Raw genomic sequence first — 23,513 nt, forward strand, 5'->3', positions numbered from 1 at the left:
ATGCATGAATGATACAAATCTAAATTATTAACTTTATTCATAACACCTGGGAACACTTGGGAAGAACATGGTGCTGTCTAGCAGCCTGGGCAGCCCAGAAGGTTAGCGTTTTGTTTTTTTTCCTTATAATTTTTATCCCACGATTTTGCAACCCATTATTTCACCCAGGGTCAATTATCTAATGTAATCCTATAGCTATTCTGTGAAATGTTTATTGTCATTCCGTGTATCTACAAGCGTCCACAGCGCATGAGATTGCAGATCTTGTAATTTTCGGTGCGCGCACTCCATGTGAATCCAAGCAGGTCCTCACAAGTATAGGTAAAACACCGCCAGGCCACCACAAGGTCCTCAGCACAATGGCACGTCGATAAAAGTTGAGATTTCACTAGTGGCATATTCAGGCAATCCTCAACAGATTGTTATAATTCCAAGTGATCTATAATCTGTGAAGTTTATATTTTCATTTGGGTGTAAGTAATGTTTTTATATGCCTTTTATCAAACATGGTAGCCTATATTTAATGTCCACTGAGCTGTGGTGCGCTTGCCTACACTCTCTCAAGGAGATCCTGCCACATCACCCCCATCCTGTTTTCCTTGCACTGGCTCCCAGTAAAGTATAGAATTAATTTTAAAATCCTTGTCATCACACACAGAACCCTCCATGGCCAGGCACCCCCATATATCTCTGACTTACTCCACCCATATGTTCCCAGAAGGTCTCTGAGATCCTCATCCCAAGCCCTGCTGGTCGTTCCACCCACAAAATTAATAACTAAAGGTGATCGAGCCTTTGCCAGTTTCGCCCCCAGGTTATGGAACAACCTCCCGGATCACCTGAAATCGGTGGCCTCTGTGGACCTTTTTAAAAAGCTTTTAAAGACCCACCTTTTTAGACAGGCCTTTGCAACGTAGTACTGTACTGATTTCTTGATTTTTACCAGTGCCATTTGCTCTGTCTTCTTTTTCTTTGCTTTATTCTTATTATTTTTATTCTTAATATTTACTTTTACTACCATTGACATGTTTTGTTTTTATTGTTGTGAAGCACTTTGTGACTATGAAATGTGCTCTATAAATAAAATTTACTTACTTACTTACTCAATTAGGGATTTTCCCAGCGGTTATTTTCACTCTCGTGTTCAACCTTTTTCATGTCAAGGACCCCCAAAAATATATGAAATTGACCGCCGACCCCCATTGGACAATACCGGTATGTTGTTCCAGGGACCCCCCAGAAGCAAAGATTTGAGTTAAAAACGTTCACTCTGAAAGATATATTGAAAGATTTGCACTACATTTGCACGATTTTTCAAAAATAGCAGACCTGCTATTTTTCAATAGCTAGAGTATAACATAATGCTTAAAACACCAAAAGGGGTTCCCGTACAGAATGGGTTAAAATATAAAGAGACAAAAGGACAGACAGGGTCTCACCAATCTCGCTTCCGTTGCCATCTGGACAAATGGACCACAGGATGATATCTGTCCCTGAGGCGACTGCCACCATCTTGTCATTGTCGCCTAGTGACCCGCCCATCACCTTGGCATTGAGTGCCACCCGGTCAATCAGCCAATCTAGACGAGGCGAAGTGAAGACCTGCTGCCAGCCAGTAGACTCCTTTACCCTGGAGAGAAAGATGGAGAGAGAGAGTTAAAACAGAAAGTCCCTGATATAAAGGTCCGTAATCAGTGTTACTGATAGGCGTTACTGATAGGCGTTATTAATCAGGCGTAAAGATGGGATCAATAATTGAAATTGGGAGGAAAACAATTCCGAAGTTAGTCAATCTAAAATCACTAAGGTTTTGGCTTATCAGTTCTCTTATTGATTCTACCGGGACCTGACCGTCCCGGCCGTCTTGTCTCGAGAGGCGAGAGTCATGTCATTGACATCAAATTACTAGTACAAACATCTATGGCGCTTTTGACTTCCGTTGAATTTCTTGCCAACTACCGGTAAAAAACAAGGAACTGCGGTTAATGGCTTGCATGCGCTATAGCTTCAAAGTTGCACATCAGTTGAAGACCAACACAACCGTGGGACAAAAATGAAGTTAAAAGGGATAGTTCAGATTTTTTTTAACTTAAGCTGTATGAAATACTTGCCATTAATATAGTGGTTGCAACTGTATTAATTGATTGCCCGAGTTTTTTATCAGTTTCGATCGCTAGCTGATGTTGCTACCGCAACAACACTCTGGGACACAAACACATAATGGCCGCGGCCATTTTGAAGATGCGCGCGCATCCACTTGCATTGTCCACCCTGTCTTCAGAGGCCTGTATCTCGGAAGGAACATTGAGGGGGCAGATTTGGCCCAGACAAGCGTTTTCAACGGCCTGTAGCAGGCGCTGTGATACTCGCGGTCCACTTTTTCCACCGCCGAACGAGAATTTTTTCATAGTAACATGCGATTACGGATATTTGGTTATTCAAAGTAAGTGTTACGCGCGATAAAACCTTGGCACTACCTTATCGAGGGATTAATTAATGCTGGCGGGTAAAGTATTACGTTAAAATAAATCTGAACTATCGCTTTAACAATCCCCATCCCTAATCAGGAGTAAACCTGTAACCTGACTACAAACTGAACAGTGTTTATAGCTCACCTGTAACAGACGACAAACTGTGCATATGCCACAGCAATCCAGTTGTGATGACCACAGATAATACGAACCATTCCTGAGTCAGAGGAATGACCTACACACACACACACACACACACACACACACACACACACACACACACACACACACACACACACACACACACACACACACACACACACACACACACACAGATAAAGAACATGTCAAGATGACCTTCTTATAACCAGAACCCGCTTTTAACTCATTTAGACCTGAGGACGATTCTACAAATGTCTTCAAATCCTGACAGTTTTCATGTCAAGGACCCCCAAAAAAGATATATGTAATTGGCCGCCATCTGAAAATATGTTGTTCCAGGGACCCCGCAGAAGCACATACGAGTTAAAAATGTTCGCTCTGAAAGAATATATATTCAAAGATTTGCGCCACATTTTCACGATTTTCGATTAGCAGACCTACAAGCTCGTAGCGCGGCACTCGGTGCCACGCTATGAGCTTGTAGATCTGCTATTTTGCAATAGCTAAAGTGTAACAATGTTAAAACACCAAATAAAATAAAGAACACGTCTTACCTCCAGACGTCCTCTCCTCGGCCCCAGCTCGCCCCAGTATCCCACAGTTCCCCAGGTGAGGAGGCATGGTGTTACTGCGTCTGACAGGAGCCCTCTCTATAGGATTGGCTCGACTGAACTGGGGCCCTGCCACACTGTGGCGGTTACGGCGCTTGGCCGGGTACACTGAGAACAAAGATAGGAAGACACTTGCTCTGACAAAACACTCCAACATATGTCTCAGTGTGAACCACTTAACCCATTTAGACCAGAGTTAAAAACATTCACACTTTGAAAGAATATATATTCAAAGATTTGCGCCACATTTTTACGATTTTTCAAAAATAGCAGACCTACAAGCTCATAGCACACCACCGAGTGGCACGCTATGAGCTTGTAGATCTGCTATTTTTCAATAGCTAAATTATAACATCATATCATACTATATCATCATCATCATCATACTATAATTAACCAAATGTCTGAATGTGTGTCTGAATGTGTCAGAAACACTGCCGTAGCTCCTCACTGCCTGCACCAATCACTCCCACTTACCAATATCTCACAACAGGTAAGGGCTAGTAATGTTTAAAACACCAAAAGGGGTTTCCGCCCAAAATGCGTTAAACAACTTCTATTTAGGGATGCTAGGGTTCAAGTGGTTCCAAGTCTTACATCATTTTAATGTATTTTTGGTTAAGTTTTATTTTTCCATAAATCAATGCTATTGAACAGCCTTTACGTCTGTGTGTTGGGGAAAACAATGAATCAATGAAAAGTATTAAATAGCGCTTTGGACAAAACCTCTTAACTCCATTGGACCCTCAAACTGTCTCCTAAAGCAGCTTACTCCATCACCTGTCACCCTCTCATGCAAGTAATTGACAATATATAAAGTCACAATACCAACTGTGATTAGGCAGTATTTATTTGTTTTAAAAAAATATGGTTTTCTTCATTTCCTGAAAATTCCATATGGAGTTGGTTTCTTACCCATAGCAAGTCAAGTCCAATCCATTTTATTTATGAAGCACATTTGAAAACAGCCAACGGCTGACAGACAGTGCAGAGATATGAAATGTGTTGTACTTTTAAAGATGGTATTGATTTATACCTGGAGGAGGGAGGTATCCATTAAACAGCACATTACCACAGGACGACCGATCCAGTTCATCACACAACTGCAGCTTACGCACTACACACACACACACACACACACACACACACACACACACACACACACACACACACACACACACACACACACACACACACACACACACACACACACACACACACACACACACAAAACAGAATGCATGCTGTAAATATACAGCTGAACATATACGTTATTACTGGTAGAATAACTTAATACAGGCCCGAAAAACAAAGAAAGTGTGACTAAAACTTTAGTGACTAATGTAACTAATAATCAGACCGGTGAGTGGTGCAACAGTGCCCCCTGTTGGTACTCTAAACATAGGGACATTACTGTTCCTTGGAGTGGTTGCACCACTCAAAGAAAATCAATGGAAAAATTAACAAAACAAACCAGTTAGTATCATCCTGAGATTCAACAGAATTAAAAGTAAATGTAACTTCAGCATGAGATTCAAAGATACTGTTTTTCAGCAGGTCTCTCAAACCACACTTTGCTTTTAAGAAACTATCACAATCTTGTTATAATGAATATGGTCAGTGAGAGAGGAATGTGTTTTTAGGTTTTTTTTCATCAGCTGTATGTATTGAAGTCTGAACTGGAGAGAGGACTTTAGTCTGGTGGTAGCCGTTTTTATTTCCAGGGAGAAAAAAGAAAGTCTGGGGTCGAGTCCACTTCAATTCGACATACGACATACAGTAGCGCAAACGTCGATCAGTCTCTGCTGATTTCTGATAGTCTGCACCTTTGTTAAATTGACACACACGCACACTCGTGATGTGCATATCGATATAATATCGGTATCGGATTATCATATCGTACTCTTATATAATATCGATATTTATTTAAATATTTTTCAAAACAGCGTTTTATTTTTCTTAGAAAGAGAGAGAGGAGTGTGTGTGTGTTGACTGATGCTGTCTCACCCAGTGGCGTGATGCCGTAGAACTCAGACTCGTGCATCAGCATGTGCACATTGATGGAGCGGGGATGGAGCTCTTTGGTTCGCAGGAAGTTGAGGATGGGAGCAAACAGAGACGGATCTCTGTCGATGAAGATCTACAGAGAGAGGGCGTGTCAATGTACTATACAGTGTGTGCCCGCACGCACGCACGCACACACACACAGTACGAATACATTCACAAAGAGAGGTACTTACAGCTCCAGTTTCATCTTTCAACGTAGAGATCCGGCCACTCAGGAGACTATACAACGAAAATAAACATAAACTGATTGTGTGGAAAAATGTAATTACACTACAGTAATGTGAAGCGAGAGAGAGAGAGAGAGAGAGAGAGAGAGACATTCTCTATGCTGCACTCACCTGGAGAAAAAGGAGTCAGGAACCCATGTCAGTGTCTGTCGGGAGGTGCTGAACCTAAAAACAAACCACAGACAAGTTAACTAGTAACTACAACAAATCAGCATTAGTAAAACAGCTAATTCCTTTATTTCAGATGCAGTGTTACACTCTTCCACGAGTTGGTCGAAAAAAAGAACTAAAATATTATTTATATTTATCAGGTTACTACTTGGCCTCACTCCTCGAACCCACCTCACCCCTTCCCATTTTGACAGACTGGAATGGCTTAGGGTTGACGACAGAGTACAGCATCTTGCAATGGGTCTGGTCCATCCAGTCCTTTATTACCGCCTCTATGATGATTTCGGTTTTTTTTAGTATATTTGTACGTCTCTAATTGTTATGATGAATTGAACATGGTGAACCCTATTGTAAACAAGTGTACTACTTTATGGTGTCGTCTAGCCCCTCTCGGGACCCTCTGTAAAGTTTGTTTACACTACACTTTACATAGGGTCTCTTCCCATCTGTCCCAAGCTAAATGGTATACAGACGGACTTACCTTCGGTAAGGGCCGTGCTGCGCTGCGCTGTTTGAGTGGGTTTTGAGTTTTCAGACCAGCCAAAACGGTCAAACAAAAAATACTTAACGGCTTCTGCGCCAAAGGAAAATTCGTTGAGGTTTCCGTTGTCTCCTATAGCAGACGTATGCTTCTTTTGAAACATATCACCACCACTCAAACAGCGCAGCACGGCCGTTACCGAAGGTAAGTCCGTCTGTATACCATTTAGCTTGGGACAGATGGGAAGGGACCCTATGTAAAGTCAGTGTAAACAAACTTTACAGAGGGTTCCGAGAGGGGCCAGGTGTAGTCCACAGTTAACAGTTTTGTTTTGAGTTGTGCTTGAAATGTACTGTAATTCTTCAATCTGTTAATAAAATGCATCAATCAATCAAACGTATGTCATATTACATTTAAAAAAAAAAAGAAGATGGCAAATGGCAAGATCACAATTTCTTTCAAAAAAGTCAAACTTTTTCAAGTCAAACTTCCAAATCTCAGTGAGGACCATTGATGGATTGATTGAAATATGTATTAACAGTTTGGAGAATTACAGTACATTTCAAGCACAACTCAATACAAAGACTGTTAACTGTGAGTGGACGACCCAATAAAGCATTACACTTGTTTACAAGTGGGTCCACCTCGTTCAATTCATCAAAACATTTAGACGTACAAATAGACACTTCTATATTGCCAAAAGAGAAGAGGAATTCATCATAAAGGAGGTAAACATTAAACATTGAAGTCAAAGTTATAACCCAGCCGGAGTCAACATAAACGATGTTACGCATATATGTGACCTATCGAATCCACAGCTCGTTTTACGAGTGGTGGGACAAAGCTTGAAATGAAATGAAATGAAATCTATATTTACCCAGGGTATCTGGGCTAAGCTCAAGAACTTGTTTCCAGCCAGGCCCTGCTCATAGAACACATTTCATCGTAGTGGTTGATGCCTTGTTCAAGGGCATTTCAGCGGTGGTAATTTTAACGTGTCGGACGGCTGATTCGAACTGGGAACCTTCCGGTATCTAGACCGCGCCGCTATCCGTTCGGCCACCGCTGCCACTTGCTTGTTAGGCTGGAAAACACGAGAATCATTTATATATTTATTATCTTACAAAGCACACTGGGAAATGACTTCCAGCACGTGTAATCATAGATATATATAAACTCTATGTAACCCCTAGAGGGTAGTAGAGTCCTAAGTGAGACGTATATTTAAGAGTGTTCTGAACAGGCAGCTGACAGGACATCAGTTGTGGGTCCTCACAAACGCCGTAACGTTCATGCGTTGTGTGGTGGATTATTAATACTCATAACAGAGACTTTAAGAAACAATCGAGGTAGAGAGTGAACTGAACCAATGTCACGTTTATTACAAGGAACATGATCTGTACCAGTCCAGGGAGGTGCACGGATGCCAGCCTCCCTAGCTGTAGACATGAGTCTCTCTTATACACAGTGAAGGAACACAAATACATTTGAGGTGTGGTCAGTGGACATGGTCAAACATGGGTCTTGGGTAAGAATAGGTCATCTTGACAGGCAATCAACAGGTGGAAGCCTTGCTCCAGGCAGTGTAGTATTTTCTCCCACTACAGTCCGCCATTTCAAATATGTAAATTAAATTCCTAATATTAATTTATACCACGGAACATGAGATACTATACTGTCTGCAAATTTACTACAAAAAGATGACTTATATATGGACTATCTCCTAGAGTAAGAAAGGTTTACATTTAAGTGTATTCAATGTTCACCCACATGATAATTTTCTTTTTATTACACACAACTTCTGATGGCTGGTAGGGGCGAAAACCCTTTTCCTTCTTATTGGGAAATTCCAACCTACGACCCTCGATTTGTCTTGAGCGATCACTCATAAGCCAGCATCAGGTGTAGTCTTTTTCCGTGGTTCTTTCCTCCATGCAAATGTTCTCCTCTCCTTATGTTTCTGTCACAAGTTGTGGCATGGCATTTTAGTCTTTTTTCCCCATGGTGGGCCCAGTATTTCGTCTTTATCCGGCTCCCATCGCTGTCACTGGGGGGTGACTGCGGGGATTGAATGCGTGTGGGCCTTGTAGGGACGTCTGGAGTCTCTGGACGGACATGATGATGTGGCTTGGCTCTCATTGGTGTCACTGGCCCATGTGACATATTTATATGTCTGTCAGGTTTTCTTAGAGGGAGAACAACTTGCAGGTAATTTTGTTCACTTGAATTATTTCCACCGTGGTTAAAAAGGTGGTTATACAAAATTCATTTCAATATTATTATTATTATTATTAGTATTTTACATTAATTGTCTTCAGCTTCAGCTTGTTATGTAGACAGCTCTAGAATTGCACTTTATGTAGTCATAGCACTTTATAGTACACATGTATAATATATTATATAGTATAGTATGTATAGTTTACATAGATACTTCAATGTTACGTTCTTAGTTTACGCATGATTCATGATAACTACTTTTTATACATGTGATGTATGCCATGCTTTTTGTTATTGCTTAATGTAAGTCGCTCTGGATTAAGAGCGTCTGCTAAATGCCTAAATTGTAATTCATATAACACTAGACTGACGTCAATGTATGTGTGTATATTTACCCATCATACAAACCCAAATCCTTTCAGTGCTTTCTCTGGTTGTCTTCATTTGTTTGTTTGTTTTTTCCTTGTTTAAACACATCTCCTGATATGTTTCTCTTAATTTATTGGATTTCAGAGCTGGAAAAAAACAAAACAACACACTACCCCTATTCTAAAACATTTGTTCTATACTTTTCCCCAGATGATAATACATAATTAGGAATTTATTAAGATCTATCTTGATCACAGTTGATCACAATCTTTCACAGTCTGATTTATGGTTAACTCCCTCTCTTATGGTTATTAGCTATATTGACAGGTTACACATTATTGCATCTTTACACTGAATTTCATCACTACTAGTATCCTCCTGTCAATACAAATATTTCAATAATGTATGAGATCGTGTGGGAGTGAGTGGGTTCTTACCTTGTCGATGTAATGTCTATAGATACTCATTTTTCCCTTTGTCCTTCCTCCTGTAATTGCATTGTATCACAACACTCTTCCTAGACGAGTTATTCTAAGTTTTTAGTGAGTTAGTCAATATCGCCATATTAACCATGCCATGCACACTGGGAAAGGAAGATATTCATTAAATTGTCAACACATTTAGACCATCTCATTGATTCACCATCCAGTCCTGGAAAGTAGGAAAGAACAATTTTCATTAGAATGACTTCACCTAAAAAATAACACTGTTGTACACAGTGATACCTTAAAACATTTTACTTACTTATAGGCCTACTCGATAAACATCACATTCCACACATACCCGGGCCATTCATTCTCCACACTTGCCACTGCGTAGGTCTTCATTCTACTTCGCTCCATATCACACCAAATCTGTGTAGTGGCCTAACCCATAGGTCGCCACTTGACCCCCGGCTGGGCCCCACCTGTCTGCTTAACTTGGTTGGTAGGGTGCTTCCATTTACATGTGTCACAGACACTCTTGTTGTCACAATTTCTTTTAGACTGGTGACCTGATTTCATGCCCCCCATGAAGTTAATGTTACCTAGTTAGGTTGACATGACAACCCTAGGACCCGTAATTGCTAGGACCCTTAATTGGCTCAAACTTCCCCTGTCAGCCCATATGAGACCTTCTTGCACCAAGATGCTCCCCCTAAATGGAACTAATAATGCACACAGCTATATACTAAGAAAAAACTGACTCACACTCATGTGCAAAGCTATACCATCCTATGCCTAAACTCTTTATAGATCATACATGATGAATTATTTTTCAATAACCTTAGTTACTTAAATACAGTATATGCTATCCTTTTCTCGCTAATCACTCAACTAACACTTACAAATACTTAAAATACTTACAAATACTTAAAATACTTACAAATCCCTAAAATGAATTAAATTAAAATGTTCCAATTCTTAAAATGAATTAAATTATGTTCCAATGCTTAAAATGAATTTGAATTAAATTATGTAATGAATTAAATTATGTTCCAATGCTTAAAATGAATTTGAATTAAATTATGTTCAACTTAAACTATACTTCTTTAAACTATATGTTCCAATGCTTAAAATGAATTTGAATTAAATTATGTTCAACTTAAACTATACTTCTTAAACTATACACTTCTTAAACTATACATGTCCCCCCTCTGAGCACTTCTTTCGGATATACTGTAGATAGAATTTATCCATAGAATTGCTCATAATTGCTAGAACCATTGCTTTACTTTAAACTTTTTTAATATTACCTAAGCTATTTAACAGCATCAACATCCTATTAACACTAAGCTATTTTACCCTATTTGTCACTTCCTCCTGCCAGTCTATCTATAATTGAAACAACGTGCTAGGTATGTTTTGTGCACGCAGATCTGCTATTTTTAAAAATCCTTTTCTATCTTTCGGTACATTTTTTTCCCTAACTTCAAATAAAATGATCTCACATCTATAAAGCAACAAACTAAGGATAACCTAGAAATGGTTTTTAACTGTTAAATCTTGTTCATTGAAAATAGCTGATCCGCGGGTTCACTACTGATTTCTTAAAATAAAATGCTAGTATTTACATGACTCGTAACTCAAAATAGTATTTACATAATGTTCTCTTTGTTAAAATAGTATTTACATGACTCTGCTGTAGGTTCTCATTGTTAAAATAGTATGTACATGACTCTGCTGTAAGTTCTCATTGCTGTAGATGGTTTACACTATTATTGATATATTTATTGATATATAAATAAACACCATGATCAACTAGACATTCAAATTGAACCTCATAGCTTATCATACAAATGTGTATGCGTCTTAATTAATTGACCAGTATGCTTGCTGCTTGATTGTTTGATGGAAAGTCCAGACAATAAAAATCCTTCCTTCTAAAGTCCTCCTCCGGCACATAATTGCATGGACAAGTCCCTGTCTGAAACAAGGATGCCGGCTGGAAGCGACAACTGTTTACGCCCCTTTTTGGGATATTACAAGCCATATTCTATGTACAAAGATGAAGCTCGCACTTTCAACACTGGTAGTGTTGCTAACAGTAATGAAAACACAATCGGATTCAGAAATCCGGTTGCACAGGTATCTGACCATTGTTTATACAAATAGGAAAAAGACTGACTACAATGCAACAGCAGCTGTAACCATGCACCGTCAGTGACAGTGCATGTGTGTATTACGCTATGTTACTGAACTGTGGAGTATGCTGCACTTTGTAAAAATGGCAAAATATAACTCCTAACGTTGTTGACATGGGACTGATAGATCCCCCTGACTTATTTACAAAATCATTCCTGCATCCCAGGACTCATTTACTTTTAAAAATTACTCTTCTAAGAAATTAAAAAATTACTGGACACATCTAGAATCAATTAAACACATCTATAGTTAAATTAGAAGATAGTAAACACATCTAGTTAAATTCAGGAAGAAATTTTAGGAAGATAGTAGAGCATTGAGAATCTATTTACATCACTGCTTGGAATCAAAAAGTGAAATGCCTGACCCCGTTCTCTAGCTGATTAAAGCAGATAGGAGTACAGGCCTATTAGTTAAATGTTGACAACAAAAATGAGTCAACAGGGCATTTGCCATGAGTGCGAATTATCCAGAATAATAATCATCACCAGTCCTCGTGGAGGACAGTAACGGTTCACATTGGTTTAAATTCTAATTTTGCTCACAACACATCTTGCTGACCAGAGACAATGTTTTATGACAGAGACACCTATTAGGGGACCTTCTCTTGCCCCCCCTTAAACACTGATGCCTGTCAATCACACTGCTACTCTGAAATGAGGGGTGCAAATGGACACTGAGCCCCCACTGTTATTTTAACAGCTGTGATCAGGCTATTTCTGCGGACAAGTTTACATTTTGCGTCTGAAAATGCCTATGCTATCTTGCCTTAGGCGTTGGGGGGGCTGGTGAACTAGTCAAGCCCAATGATTTAGGTACCCCTTGATATGTGAGTCTTACTTACAATATGAGATACTCAGTAGTATACGGTATCTATCTGCCTGTGTTATATATATTCTTCAGTGCTCCTGGGCACGCATGGGAGGGAGACATGACGTCATGCCATCCACCGTTTCCGTAACAACAACTTATTTCTTACTTTACTGTTCCATATCTATGTCGTATATTACCTATTTTGTTTAAGGGTGCTACAGTAGTATTTACGCATTTTAAATCTACATAATTAGTCAATGTATAAAGTCGAACCTTGTGTGCTCATGCCAATTTTGTATCCCTATTTGCATGATGTATCTGAGTGGCCATTGACCACTCTGCATTAAACATTACATAGGGAATCATCCCCTATTTGGCTGTGGGGTCGTCTGATTTGACCTATTTGTTCATTAATATTACGTTTGAATCAAGACCAATTTACTACAAAATGAGTGAGTCCTTAACCTCCCCTCATTCAATTGTCTGATATATTATTGATAGGGCCGGGACTTTAACGCGTTAATTGAGATTAATTAACTACAGAAAAATTAACGCGTTAAAAAAATTAACGCATTTTAATCGCACTATTTTTTTCACCGCGGAACGTTGTCACTGGACAGTTTTCAGATGGACCGGCGCACCACCCAGTTCACCGAGTGAAGTGTCCGTTGTTACAGGGAGTGGAAACCACCCCCCTTTAGAATGGTATGCCCCAGCAGCATTGGGGGAACAATAACACCACCAGACAGTTCACCAGACCGGGGGAAGCCGCTGAGATCACTTTGCTTGTCCCCGTGGATTGGAAATAGGATTTAAAAGGCTATCCGATGATAGCGTGGATTATAGCACAGTTGTGTGCAATTATTTAATAAAGAATTCGCATATCACCGAAGACCGCACCTCGTCAAGCCTCCAGTATCGGCTCGATGCGAAACATGTTGCACCGAGCCTAGCCTGGAAGCTAACGTCAACAACAGTAGCTCTGGTCCTTAGCGTAGTTAGGACTCAGGAGGACTTCTATGGTACTTCATTTGATCCTTTCCCCTCACACCCACGGAAGTGCAGGCTGTGCAGCCCCTCGTTTTTAGCACAAAAAAATATGTGAAAGCCTACTTTCCTCCTTCTAACACTATGGATCAGAGCTAACGTTATTCCAACTACCAGTAGCAATTCAAGGACCCGACCAGATGACATGGTTTCTAACTAAACGGTTATGGCCAAATAAAATGTAAAATCTGTTAATGGCTGTTACTGTATGCCCACGGAAGAAACACAGAGGTGCTTTCTTATGGTCATGTCACATATTTGCTGCACCAAGCCCCCCCCCAACCCTGTGGAATGCATTCCCCAAACTCTCAGAAACATGCCCCCACCATCCAAACCTTCAATATTGCTTTCCCCAGCTATTTCATCTATTTAATTCCTTAGTGTTTTTCCTCTAATAAAGTTGTTTTTGATTTATCATGTCCCCCTTGTAAAGCATTTTTGGGTACTCAGAAAAGCTCTATATAAATTATTAAATTTGAGATATTATTATAATTTATTACCCCTATTATTACTACAAAAACAATGTTTTATTGCTTAAACTTATGTATTCACTATTCATTGATTCACTAGTATACCAAAATCCATTTGAAAAAATAGCTTTCTCACTGTTCTCGGGTCAAATAATGATATGCGATTAAAATGCGATTAATCGAGATTAATTAACTACAAAGCCTCTGATTAATTAGATTAAAAATGTTAATCGAGTCCCAGCTCTAATTATTGACTATAGGACAGTTGTATGATCATATCGACATGCCATTCCTTATCCAAATCAAATCACCAGTATCTCATCTAAAACAAATATGACATGTCAGCTAGCAATAGGCATAGTGCTGGTTCACGTAAATACTATACTGCATGTCATCTCAACTCACAAGCCAAAGGACAGTATCCTGTTACCCACGTCGCAAAACTGCTTCTTTTAGGCACCAACAATGTCAACGCCGTCACCATGCACCAACAGAGGTGACGAAATCAACACCATGAATGACGCCAAGAGACCGTGGCCCAGGAGCACTGGGTTGCTGCTCACCACAATAAAGTTGAATTGAAGCTATCCATAATGCTGACAAGAAATAGCACTTAGGCTCATATGCCACTTTACTCACCCAGTCACTGCGAGACCACCAACGCAAACCACCGTCACTATCGCACACCGCCCCAAGAGATGCCCAATGTTCAATCACATGAAAGGAAAAAGAACAATCATTAGTTCATCAAGCCTGGAATGTTTCCTTTTTCACAAAATCCTCCATTGTCCCTCTGTCCGAGTGCCTCCTGTCACTCACGTGTCCATGTTCACAAAATGTCACTTTTCGGAAAACAGTCCTTTCCCGTGTGTTGGGCCCCAAACCAACACATGCATATATCGTTCAAACATCAAAGTGCGGAAGCAGTCTACTGACTGTACATGTGACTTATTGACCTCTCTTTTAGCAATCGTGCGATGTGATAAGTGGTGCACTCAATGGTCCAGCAGTACCCAGGTTACGCAAAACACAGTACTACTCATTTATATGTCTGGTGAATCAACTTGGCCAATAATACCCTTTATCATATCTAATTGCACGTCACTCACACTAACGTATGAGTTCTGTGTCTCACTTCAAGTTTTCTCATGAGGGAATTGCGCTTGTCCATATGATCAACTCAACACAACTTCAAACCATGTCTTCCCTAATGGATGACCTGTCCGTATATGGGACCGTAATACGCATGTAGTTGAATACTGTAATTACTGGTTACTGTGTAGATTATGGTTATTACAAATCATACATTAACCACTCCAGCCCTATATACATTTTTTCCATGTTGCAAATAACTAATTTACAAGAACAACACATTGTGAGCTCGTAGATCTGCTTATTTTACAGTTATTTTATAATTAAAAATGAGACATTCTGCTAAATTGTTTTAGTTTTATAGTTTCTTAAATACAGCCACAGCCAACACTAATTTACTATTAAGCCTACATTTGAATTCTGGACATTTACTTGCTACAGAGTATTCCTATATCGTGTATGTATAAGTAACACATTTCAGAACCTTTCTCCACCACTCATATTACTGTAATAATAGACTTATTTACACTCACCAGACTTCATGTGTGGCCACTCAGGGCAGCTGCTGTCAATGGTGGGGGAGAAAAACGGGGCTACTTAACACAAACAGGGGTTCCTGTCTTGACTGGGTAAAACTACGATGACAGTTACAAACATTACCTATTGTAAGGAGTTACTAATTACCTATACATTTCATGCTTTGAGTATAATTTTGCCTATCTATTTAGTCCAAATATAGAAAGTGACAAAGCACAATTACACTCAACTTGCCGTGACTCTGGGAAATTGTTATATTGTCATTACATTTAAAATAAGACGTAATAAGACAATATATATATGACCATGATGATCAGCTAACCACGTTACTGTTTGTTAATTACTTTGAATACTCGGACCTTAAAACAACCCTACTATTAACCATTACTACTATCTAGCCTGCTATACTGCCAACAAGACAGCACTTACTGGGATGTGCGTACCCGTTAGACCTGCTATTTTGAGTCTGCCGCTGACAACTGCTAACTGCTGTCCTACTAACCATGGGTGGTGACACTTAACTAAAATACCAGGACTACATTCTTCATACTTACTTGTTCACAACGCCACATTTATACTAGGAAATCACCATTTGACTTTTTACAAAAATAGTATTTTCCGTTCATCCACACGTACGTGTCCACCCACTTCCATACTTCATACTCAACATTCCACATTCCACATTCATACCTGCTGCTCGAGTCTTACGCGTTACCAGAACCTATGAATCAATCTCATATACAATTTGCTGTTTCACCATTCTCTTTTAATCTTCCCTGTGGGCTGTTTGGTCCCAACAGGAGAGAAAAGAAAGAAAATAACGGTGGACGCTGTCTGTATGATTTCCTATGCTATTCCCTATCCTACTGATATAGGCTATAGTTTCTCTATATAAATGTCTATGAAAGACTGTTACCACTCGGCAACGATGAAATACGATGAGGAGGGACTGTCACCAGCTCCTTCAAATACGATGAATACGATGAGGGACTGTCACCAGCTCTTTTAAATACGATGAATACGATGAGGGACTGTTACCAGCTCTTTTAAATACGATGAATACGATTGATTGATTGATTGATTGAAGAATTTATTAACAGTTTGCAGAATTACAGTACATTTCAAGCACAAACTCAATACAAAGGCTGTTAACTGTGAGTGGACGACCCAATTAAGCATTACACTTGTTTCCAACAGGGTCCACCATGTTCAAATCATCAAAACATTTAGAGACGTACAAATAGACACTTCTATAGACAGAACAGGAATTCATCAAAAAAGAATTCATCAAAAAGGAGGTAAAAAGGGAAAAGAAATATATACAGTGAGGGGAAAAAAGGGGGGGGCGGGGGGGGGGGATTCAGATTTTACGGGGGCCAGTTTCGAATTGCAGCCATCCGTAGGTGCCCTTTGAGAGCGGTTTTGAAGGAGTCAAGGGATTCGCATGTCTTAATGACAGTTGGTAGGGCGTTCCACATTTTGGTGGCATAGGAGCGAAAAGAATTTAGTCCCTTGTTTGTGCCGAATCTGGGTTGTACATGGTTCGTTGCACTCCCTCTGGTGTTGTGGGTGTGGACTTCGTTAACATTAAGGAAGTATCTAGACAGGTACATGGGTATCTTGGTGGTGTATCGAATCTTGTGGACCAGACCCATTGCAAGATGCTGTACTCTGTCGTCGACCCTAAGCCATTCCAGCCTGTCGAAGTGGGCAGGGGTGAGGTGGGTTCGGGGGGCTAGATCAAGTAGGAGCCTGACCAGTTTGTTTTGGGAAGTCTGGAGCCTGGTTTTAAGGGCCTTTGAGGTGCTGTGGTACCAGGAGGTGCATGCATAGTAAAACGATGAACTAGTACTTTGTACGGCTGTATCTAACAACACAGCCTCAAAATACAAAATGTTGTACATTGAGTCAAAACACTCTTACCCCAAAGTTCGTTTAGGTGTTGTCCCTGTCGGACCAGCATCTCAGATCCATATGCACAGCGCTCTCATCTGAAAAAGAGAATGCTGACGGACAGTAGAAACACGCCGCTCACATGCGCCATAATTGTGGTGGATTATTAATACTCATAACAGAGACTTTAAGAAACAATCGAGGTAGAGAGTGAACTGAACCAATGTCACGTTTATTACAAGGAACATGATCTGTACCAGTCCAGGGAGGTGCACGGATGCCAGCCTCCCTAGCTGTAGACATGAGTCTCTCTTATACACAGTGAAGGAACACAAATACATTTGAGGTGTGGTCAGTGAACATGGTCAAACATGGGTCTTGGGTAAGAATAGGTCATCTTGACAGACAATCAACAGGTGGAAGCCTTGCTCCAGGCAGTGTAGTATTTTCTCCCACTACAGTTGTGAGAGAGGTATACTCGGCTGCAGACTGGTCATTTGGTAAGCCTATATGCTCGTTTTATATGTAACTATTGATTTTGGGTTTTTTGGTATGATCTAAAATGAGAGTATTTTCATGTTGTCAGGTCTACACCACACTTGTTGCAGTGCGCTGTAGTGTAGCCTTGGATGTTCCAATGTTTGGGGTGTGGCTTCCCCAGTACTGTGTAGGCAATTAACGTGGAGGAATGTGAGTACTACCATATATATACGATTATGCAGAGCGGAACAATGAAATGGCATGTTGGATGTTTCTTACGTTGAGGGAATCATATGCAACGTTCTGTCACATGGTCTCTAACCTGCATGTACTATGTAATTGTAACAGCTACAGGTGGAGATGCTTGCTTGTATGACACCATTGAGAGACAGTTCAGGTGTTTAGACATAAGAGCTATACCTGGTAAGGTGATACTTGTGTTGGCTATACAATTTGCTGTTTCACCATTCTCTTTTAATCTTCCCTGTGGGCTGTTTGGTCCCAACAGGAGAGAAAAGAAAGAAAATAACGGTGGACGCTGTCTGTATGATTTCCTATGCTATTCCCTATCCTACTGATATAGGCTATAGTTTCTCTATATAAATGTCTATGAAAGACTGTTACCACTCGGCAACGATGAAATACGATGAGGAGGGACTGTCACCAGCTCCTTCAAATACGATGAATACGATGAGGGACTGTCACCAGCTCTTTTAAATACGATGAATACGATGAGGGACTGTTACCAGCTCTTTTAAATACGATGAATACGATGAACTAGTACTTTGTACGGCTGTATCTAACAACACAGCCTCAAAATACAAAATGTTGTACATTGAGTCAAAACACTCTTACCCCAAAGTTCGTTTAGGTGTTGTCCCTGTCGGACCAGCATCTCAGATCCATATGCACAGCGCTCTCATCTGAAAAAGAGAATGCTGACGGACAGTAGAAACACGCCGCTCACATGCGCCATAATTGTGGTGGATTATTAATACTCATAACAGAGACTTTAAGAAACAATCGAGGTAGAGAGTGAACTGAACCAATGTCACGTTTATTACAAGGAACATGATCTGTACCAGTCCAGGGAGGTGCACGGATGCCAGCCTCCCTAGCTGTAGACATGAGTCTCTCTTATACACAGTGAAGGAACACAAATACATTTGAGGTGTGGTCAGTGAACATGGTCACACATGGGTCTTGGGTAAGAATAGGTCATCTTGACAGACAATCAACAGGTGGAAGCCTTGCTCCAGGCAGTGTAGTATTTTCTCCCACTACAGTTGTGAGAGAGGTATACTCGGCTGCAGACTGGTCATTTGGTAAGCCTATATGCTCGTTTTATATGTAACTATTGATTTTGGGGTTTTTGGTATGATCTAAAATGAGAGTATTTTCATGTTGTCAGGTCTACACCACACTTGTTGCAGTGCGCTGTAGTGTAGCCTTGGATGTTCCAATGTTTGGGGTGTGGCTTCCCCAGTACTGTGTAGGCAATTAACGTGGAGGAATGTGAGTACTACCATATATATACGATTATGCAGAGCGGAACAATGAAATGGCATGTTGGATGTTTCTTACGTTGAGGGAATCATATGCAACGTTCTGTCACATGGTCTCTAACCTGCATGTACTATGTAATTGTAACAGCTACAGGTGGAGATGCTTGCTTGTATGACACCATTGAGAGACAGTTCAGGTGTTTAGACATAAGAGCTATACCTGGTAAGGTGATACTTGTGTTGGCTTGCCTAGTATTATTATATTACTGATGTTTGTGCTTTGTATTGTGTTCATATATTATGCTACATTAAATGGTGACTGTTGGGCATTACATGGTATATAGATGTTGCCTAATTGCTATTTTAATCTGTATATTTCAACTGGCCATTGCATATGGATGTAGGCTATTATTCTCTGTGCACATCACTGACTCTGTTTGTCCTTCATAGGTTCAAGTTGAACAAACGGCCCTGTAAAGGACTGTTGTCCCTTTTCCCTTGATTTTAGTTTTGATGTTTTTGTGAACCACTTCTCCCCATTTTTACTCTCTCAAACACTGCTTCTTACAATTTTTGATATACAAACAATTAAAGTATTTTGTACCTTGTTATAAATAAAACTATTGTTATGCTTGTACCATACTCCAGTATCCTGTCCAATCAATTTATTTAGCGGGGTCACATTTTGGCGTAGTCGGCAGGATACCCAGACTGCATGGTAGAGTATGGTGGCTGCGGCTTCCCTAGCAACTTGTACTATCCCTATGTTTATGGTGAATCGTCGGGGCGACGATTCAATTATGGGGGGGTAGAATGTAACCCCTAGAGGGTAGTAGAGTCCTAAGTGAGACGTATATTTAAGAGTGTTCTGAACAGGCAGCTGACAGGACATCAGTTGTGGGTCCTCACAAACGCCGTAACGTTCATGCGTTGTGAGAGAGGTATACTCGGCTGCAGACTGGTCATTTGGTAAGCCTATATGCTCGTTTTATATGTAACTATTGATTTTGGGGTTTTTGGTATGATCTAAAATGAGAGTATTTTCATGTTGTCAGGTCTACACCACACTTGTTGCAGTGCGCTGTAGTGTAGCCTTGGATGTTCCAATGTTTGGGGTGTGGCTTCCCCAGTACTGTGTAGGCAATTAACGTGGAGGAATGTGAGTACTACCATATATATAAGATTATGCAGAGCGGAACAATGAAATGGCATGTTGGATGTTTCTTACGTTGAGGGAATCATATGCAACGTTCTGTCACATGGTCTCTAACCTGCATGTACTATGTAATTGTAACAGCTACAGGTGGAGATGCTTGCTTGTATGACACCATTGAGAGACAGTTCAGGTGTTTAGACATAAGAGCTATACCTGGTAAGGTGATACTTGTGTTGGCTTGCCTAGTATTATTATATTACTGATGTTTGTGCTTTGTATTGTGTTCATATATTATGCTACATTAAATGGTGACTGTTGGGCATTACATGGTATATAGATGTTGCCTAATTGCTATTTTAATCTGTATATTTCAACTGGCCATTGCATATGGATGTAGGCTATTATTCTCTGTGCACATCACTGACTCTGTTTGTCCTTCATAGGTTCAAGTTGAACAAACGGCCCTGTAAAGGACTGTTGTCCCTTTTCCCTTGATTTTAGTTTTGATGTTTTTGTGAACCACTTCTCCCCATTTTTACTCTCTCAAACACTGCTTCTTACAATTTTTGATATACAAACAATTAAAGTCTTTTGTACCTTGTTATAAATAAAACTATTGTTATGCTTGTACCATACTCCAGTATCCTGTCCAATCAATTTATTTAGCGGGGTCACATCTAGATAGCTCACCCGCGCTGTTGGCCAATGGAGAGCGACGTCGTTACGTGGCGGCCATCTTACCTCGGGACACATAACATTGTGTCTATGGGGCATGTACTCTTAAATGACCATAACTTGCTCAATTTTCACCCGATTTTCAAACGGTTTGGTTTGTTATAAACGTCAGAGACGTCCGCATACTTATATGCTTTTATACGACGTTCATATAAAAAACATAAATTAAGCAGATAAGCGTCCTGAATCATAGCCACGTTGACAACGTTTGTAATAAACCAACCCGTTTGTAAATCCGTCAAGATTTGAGCGAGTTATGACTGTTTCTGTTTGAGCTGCCATTGAACATACTGTACTGTAGCCCCGAAGTAAGATGGCTGCCGGATGAACGACGTCAGAAACTCCGCCTTGAGCCATCTAGTGTTTATATATATCTATGCGTGTAATAACCTCCTTTATAACTCCATGGTAACAACGCATCGATATACGTCACCAATTCCGGTGTAACATCCTTCTGAAACATTTAGCAATAATAGCTAAAAGCTAACTTGTTAGCATCGGTAGCAAAACACTGTCTGGCTGCGGCTTTCATTCTCACCTCTTTCCACCAACATTCAGATGAATGATGTCCCCGATCCTGGCATTGCTGCTAGTCATCTTCTCTGTGTTGCTTTAACACCCAAACAATGCCTGGGGGTTCAGTTTAAATCCACATTTAGAGAACAACACGCCGGCCGGGGCTGCTTGCACTGCATTGCATTTCAACCATTGACTCACTTCCTGGAGGAGGGGGGGGGGGGGGGGGGGGGGGGGGGGTTGTGTAGTTGGGTTGTGTAGTTGACAAAGGGTTGTGTAGTTGTCTGTTGGTTTCAGGGCCGGTTCTAGGCATAAGCAGTATAAGCGGTCGCTTAGGGCCACAACCACTGAGGGAGAAGATTTTATTTAATTTTTTTAATGTATCCCCTATCCCATACATGGGCTACTGGCGGCCTGAGGGCCACATGTGGCCCCCACCTTCACTTAATGCAGCCCGCAGGTTAATATCAACTGTAGGCTGGGGGCCACATGTGGCCCCCAGCCTACAGTTGAGGGATGTGTATACCATCCCTCTACACTGGGGGCGCTGTTTATACCATCCCTCTACACTGGGGGCGCTGTTTATACCATCCCTCTACACTGGGGGTGCTGTTTATACCATCCCTCCCCACTGGGGATGCTTTTTATACCAGTCAGTCTGTCATACCATCCCTCCACACTGGGGGCGCTGTTTATACCAGTCAGTCTGTCATACCATCCCTCCCCACTGGGGGCACTGTTTATACCAGTCTGTCATACCATCCCTCTACACCGGGGGCGCTGTACAGAAAGAAGTAAAAACTATTTTAATAGAGAACTAGTTAAAAGGTTAAAAGGTTCAAACTAGAAAAAGAAAAGGCCCGCAGGTTAATATCAACTGTAGGCTGGGGGCCACATGTGGCCCACACCTTCACCTAATGCGGCCCTCAGGTTAGTATCAACTGGCGGCCTGAGGGCCACATGTAGCTCCCACCTTCACCTAATGCGGCCCGCAGGTTAATATCAACTGGCGGCATGAGGGCCACATGTGGCCCCCACCTTCACCTAATGCGGCCCGCAGGTTAATATAATAATAATAATAATAATAACTTTATTTATATAGCACCTTTCCAAAAACAAGTTTAAGTGCTTTACAGATAATAATAGCAGTAAAAAATACAATAAGAATAAAACAAAATAAACACAATTAAAACATTTCATAAAAAGGATGTGCAATAAAGGTGAGTTTTTAACCGTTATTTAAAAGAGGATACTGAGTTTGCCAGCCTGAGATCCTCAGGCAGTGAGTTCCACAGCCGAGGGGCCCGTACAGCAAAGGCCCGGTCGCCTTTTGTGATAAGGCGAGATTTTGGAACCTTTAATAGGGTTAAACTGGATGATCTCAGGCAGCGGCCAGGTTTGTAGGGAGTTAAAAGATTACGAATGTAAGCAGGTGCCAGACCATTTAGAGCTTTAAAAACAAGTAATAAAATCTTAAAATCTATTCTAAAACTTACAGGTAACCAATGGAGTGCCGCAAGGACAGGTGTAATGTGCTCACTTATCTTTGTGCGCGTCAGTAGTCTAGCAGCTGCATTTTGTATCAGTTGTAGACTGTGTAAATGTTCTGTTTACTGATACCTGAATAAAGTGCATTGCAGTAATCTAATCTGGAAGAGATAAAAGCATGAATGACTTTTTCTAGGTCAGAAAAAATAAGAAATGGCCTGACCTTAGCTAATTGTCTCAACTGGACAAAACAAGACTGGACTACCTTAGTCACCTGGAAATCAAAGGACAGCTCAGGGTCAAACATTACACCTAGGTTTCGGACCTTCGTTTTTTGATTACTGGAGAGGGAACCAAGAATGGAGGTAAGATTATTAGAGA

The 23,513-nt window shown here is 40.6% G+C and overlaps 1 protein-coding gene across 1 annotated transcript in view; it reads right to left on the reverse strand.

Moving 5' to 3' along the window:
* Nucleotides 1-21,833, reverse strand: part of LOC306932653 (SH3KBP1-binding protein 1-like) — a 32,480-nt gene extending 10,647 nt beyond the window's left edge. Inside the window, exons 1-8 of the mRNA XM_079514543.1 lie at nt 21,667-21,833; nt 5,650-5,703; nt 5,485-5,530; nt 5,252-5,384; nt 4,281-4,361; nt 3,188-3,352; nt 2,616-2,706; nt 1,440-1,630 (exon numbers count right to left, since the gene is read on the reverse strand). Of these exons, the coding sequence (XP_079370669.1) occupies nt 1,440-1,630; nt 2,616-2,706; nt 3,188-3,352; nt 4,281-4,361; nt 5,252-5,384; nt 5,485-5,530; nt 5,650-5,703; nt 21,667-21,725 (820 nt within the window). The 5' untranslated portion in view covers nt 21,726-21,833. The remainder of the gene's footprint in view (nt 1-1,439; nt 1,631-2,615; nt 2,707-3,187; nt 3,353-4,280; nt 4,362-5,251; nt 5,385-5,484; nt 5,531-5,649; nt 5,704-21,666) is intronic.
* Between the last annotated feature and the right edge of the window lie 1,680 nt (nt 21,834-23,513).

Source organism: Electrona antarctica (assembly GCF_951216825.1).
Source record: "Electrona antarctica genome assembly, chromosome: 11".
NCBI classification, from domain to species: domain Eukaryota; kingdom Metazoa; phylum Chordata; class Actinopteri; order Myctophiformes; family Myctophidae; genus Electrona; species Electrona antarctica.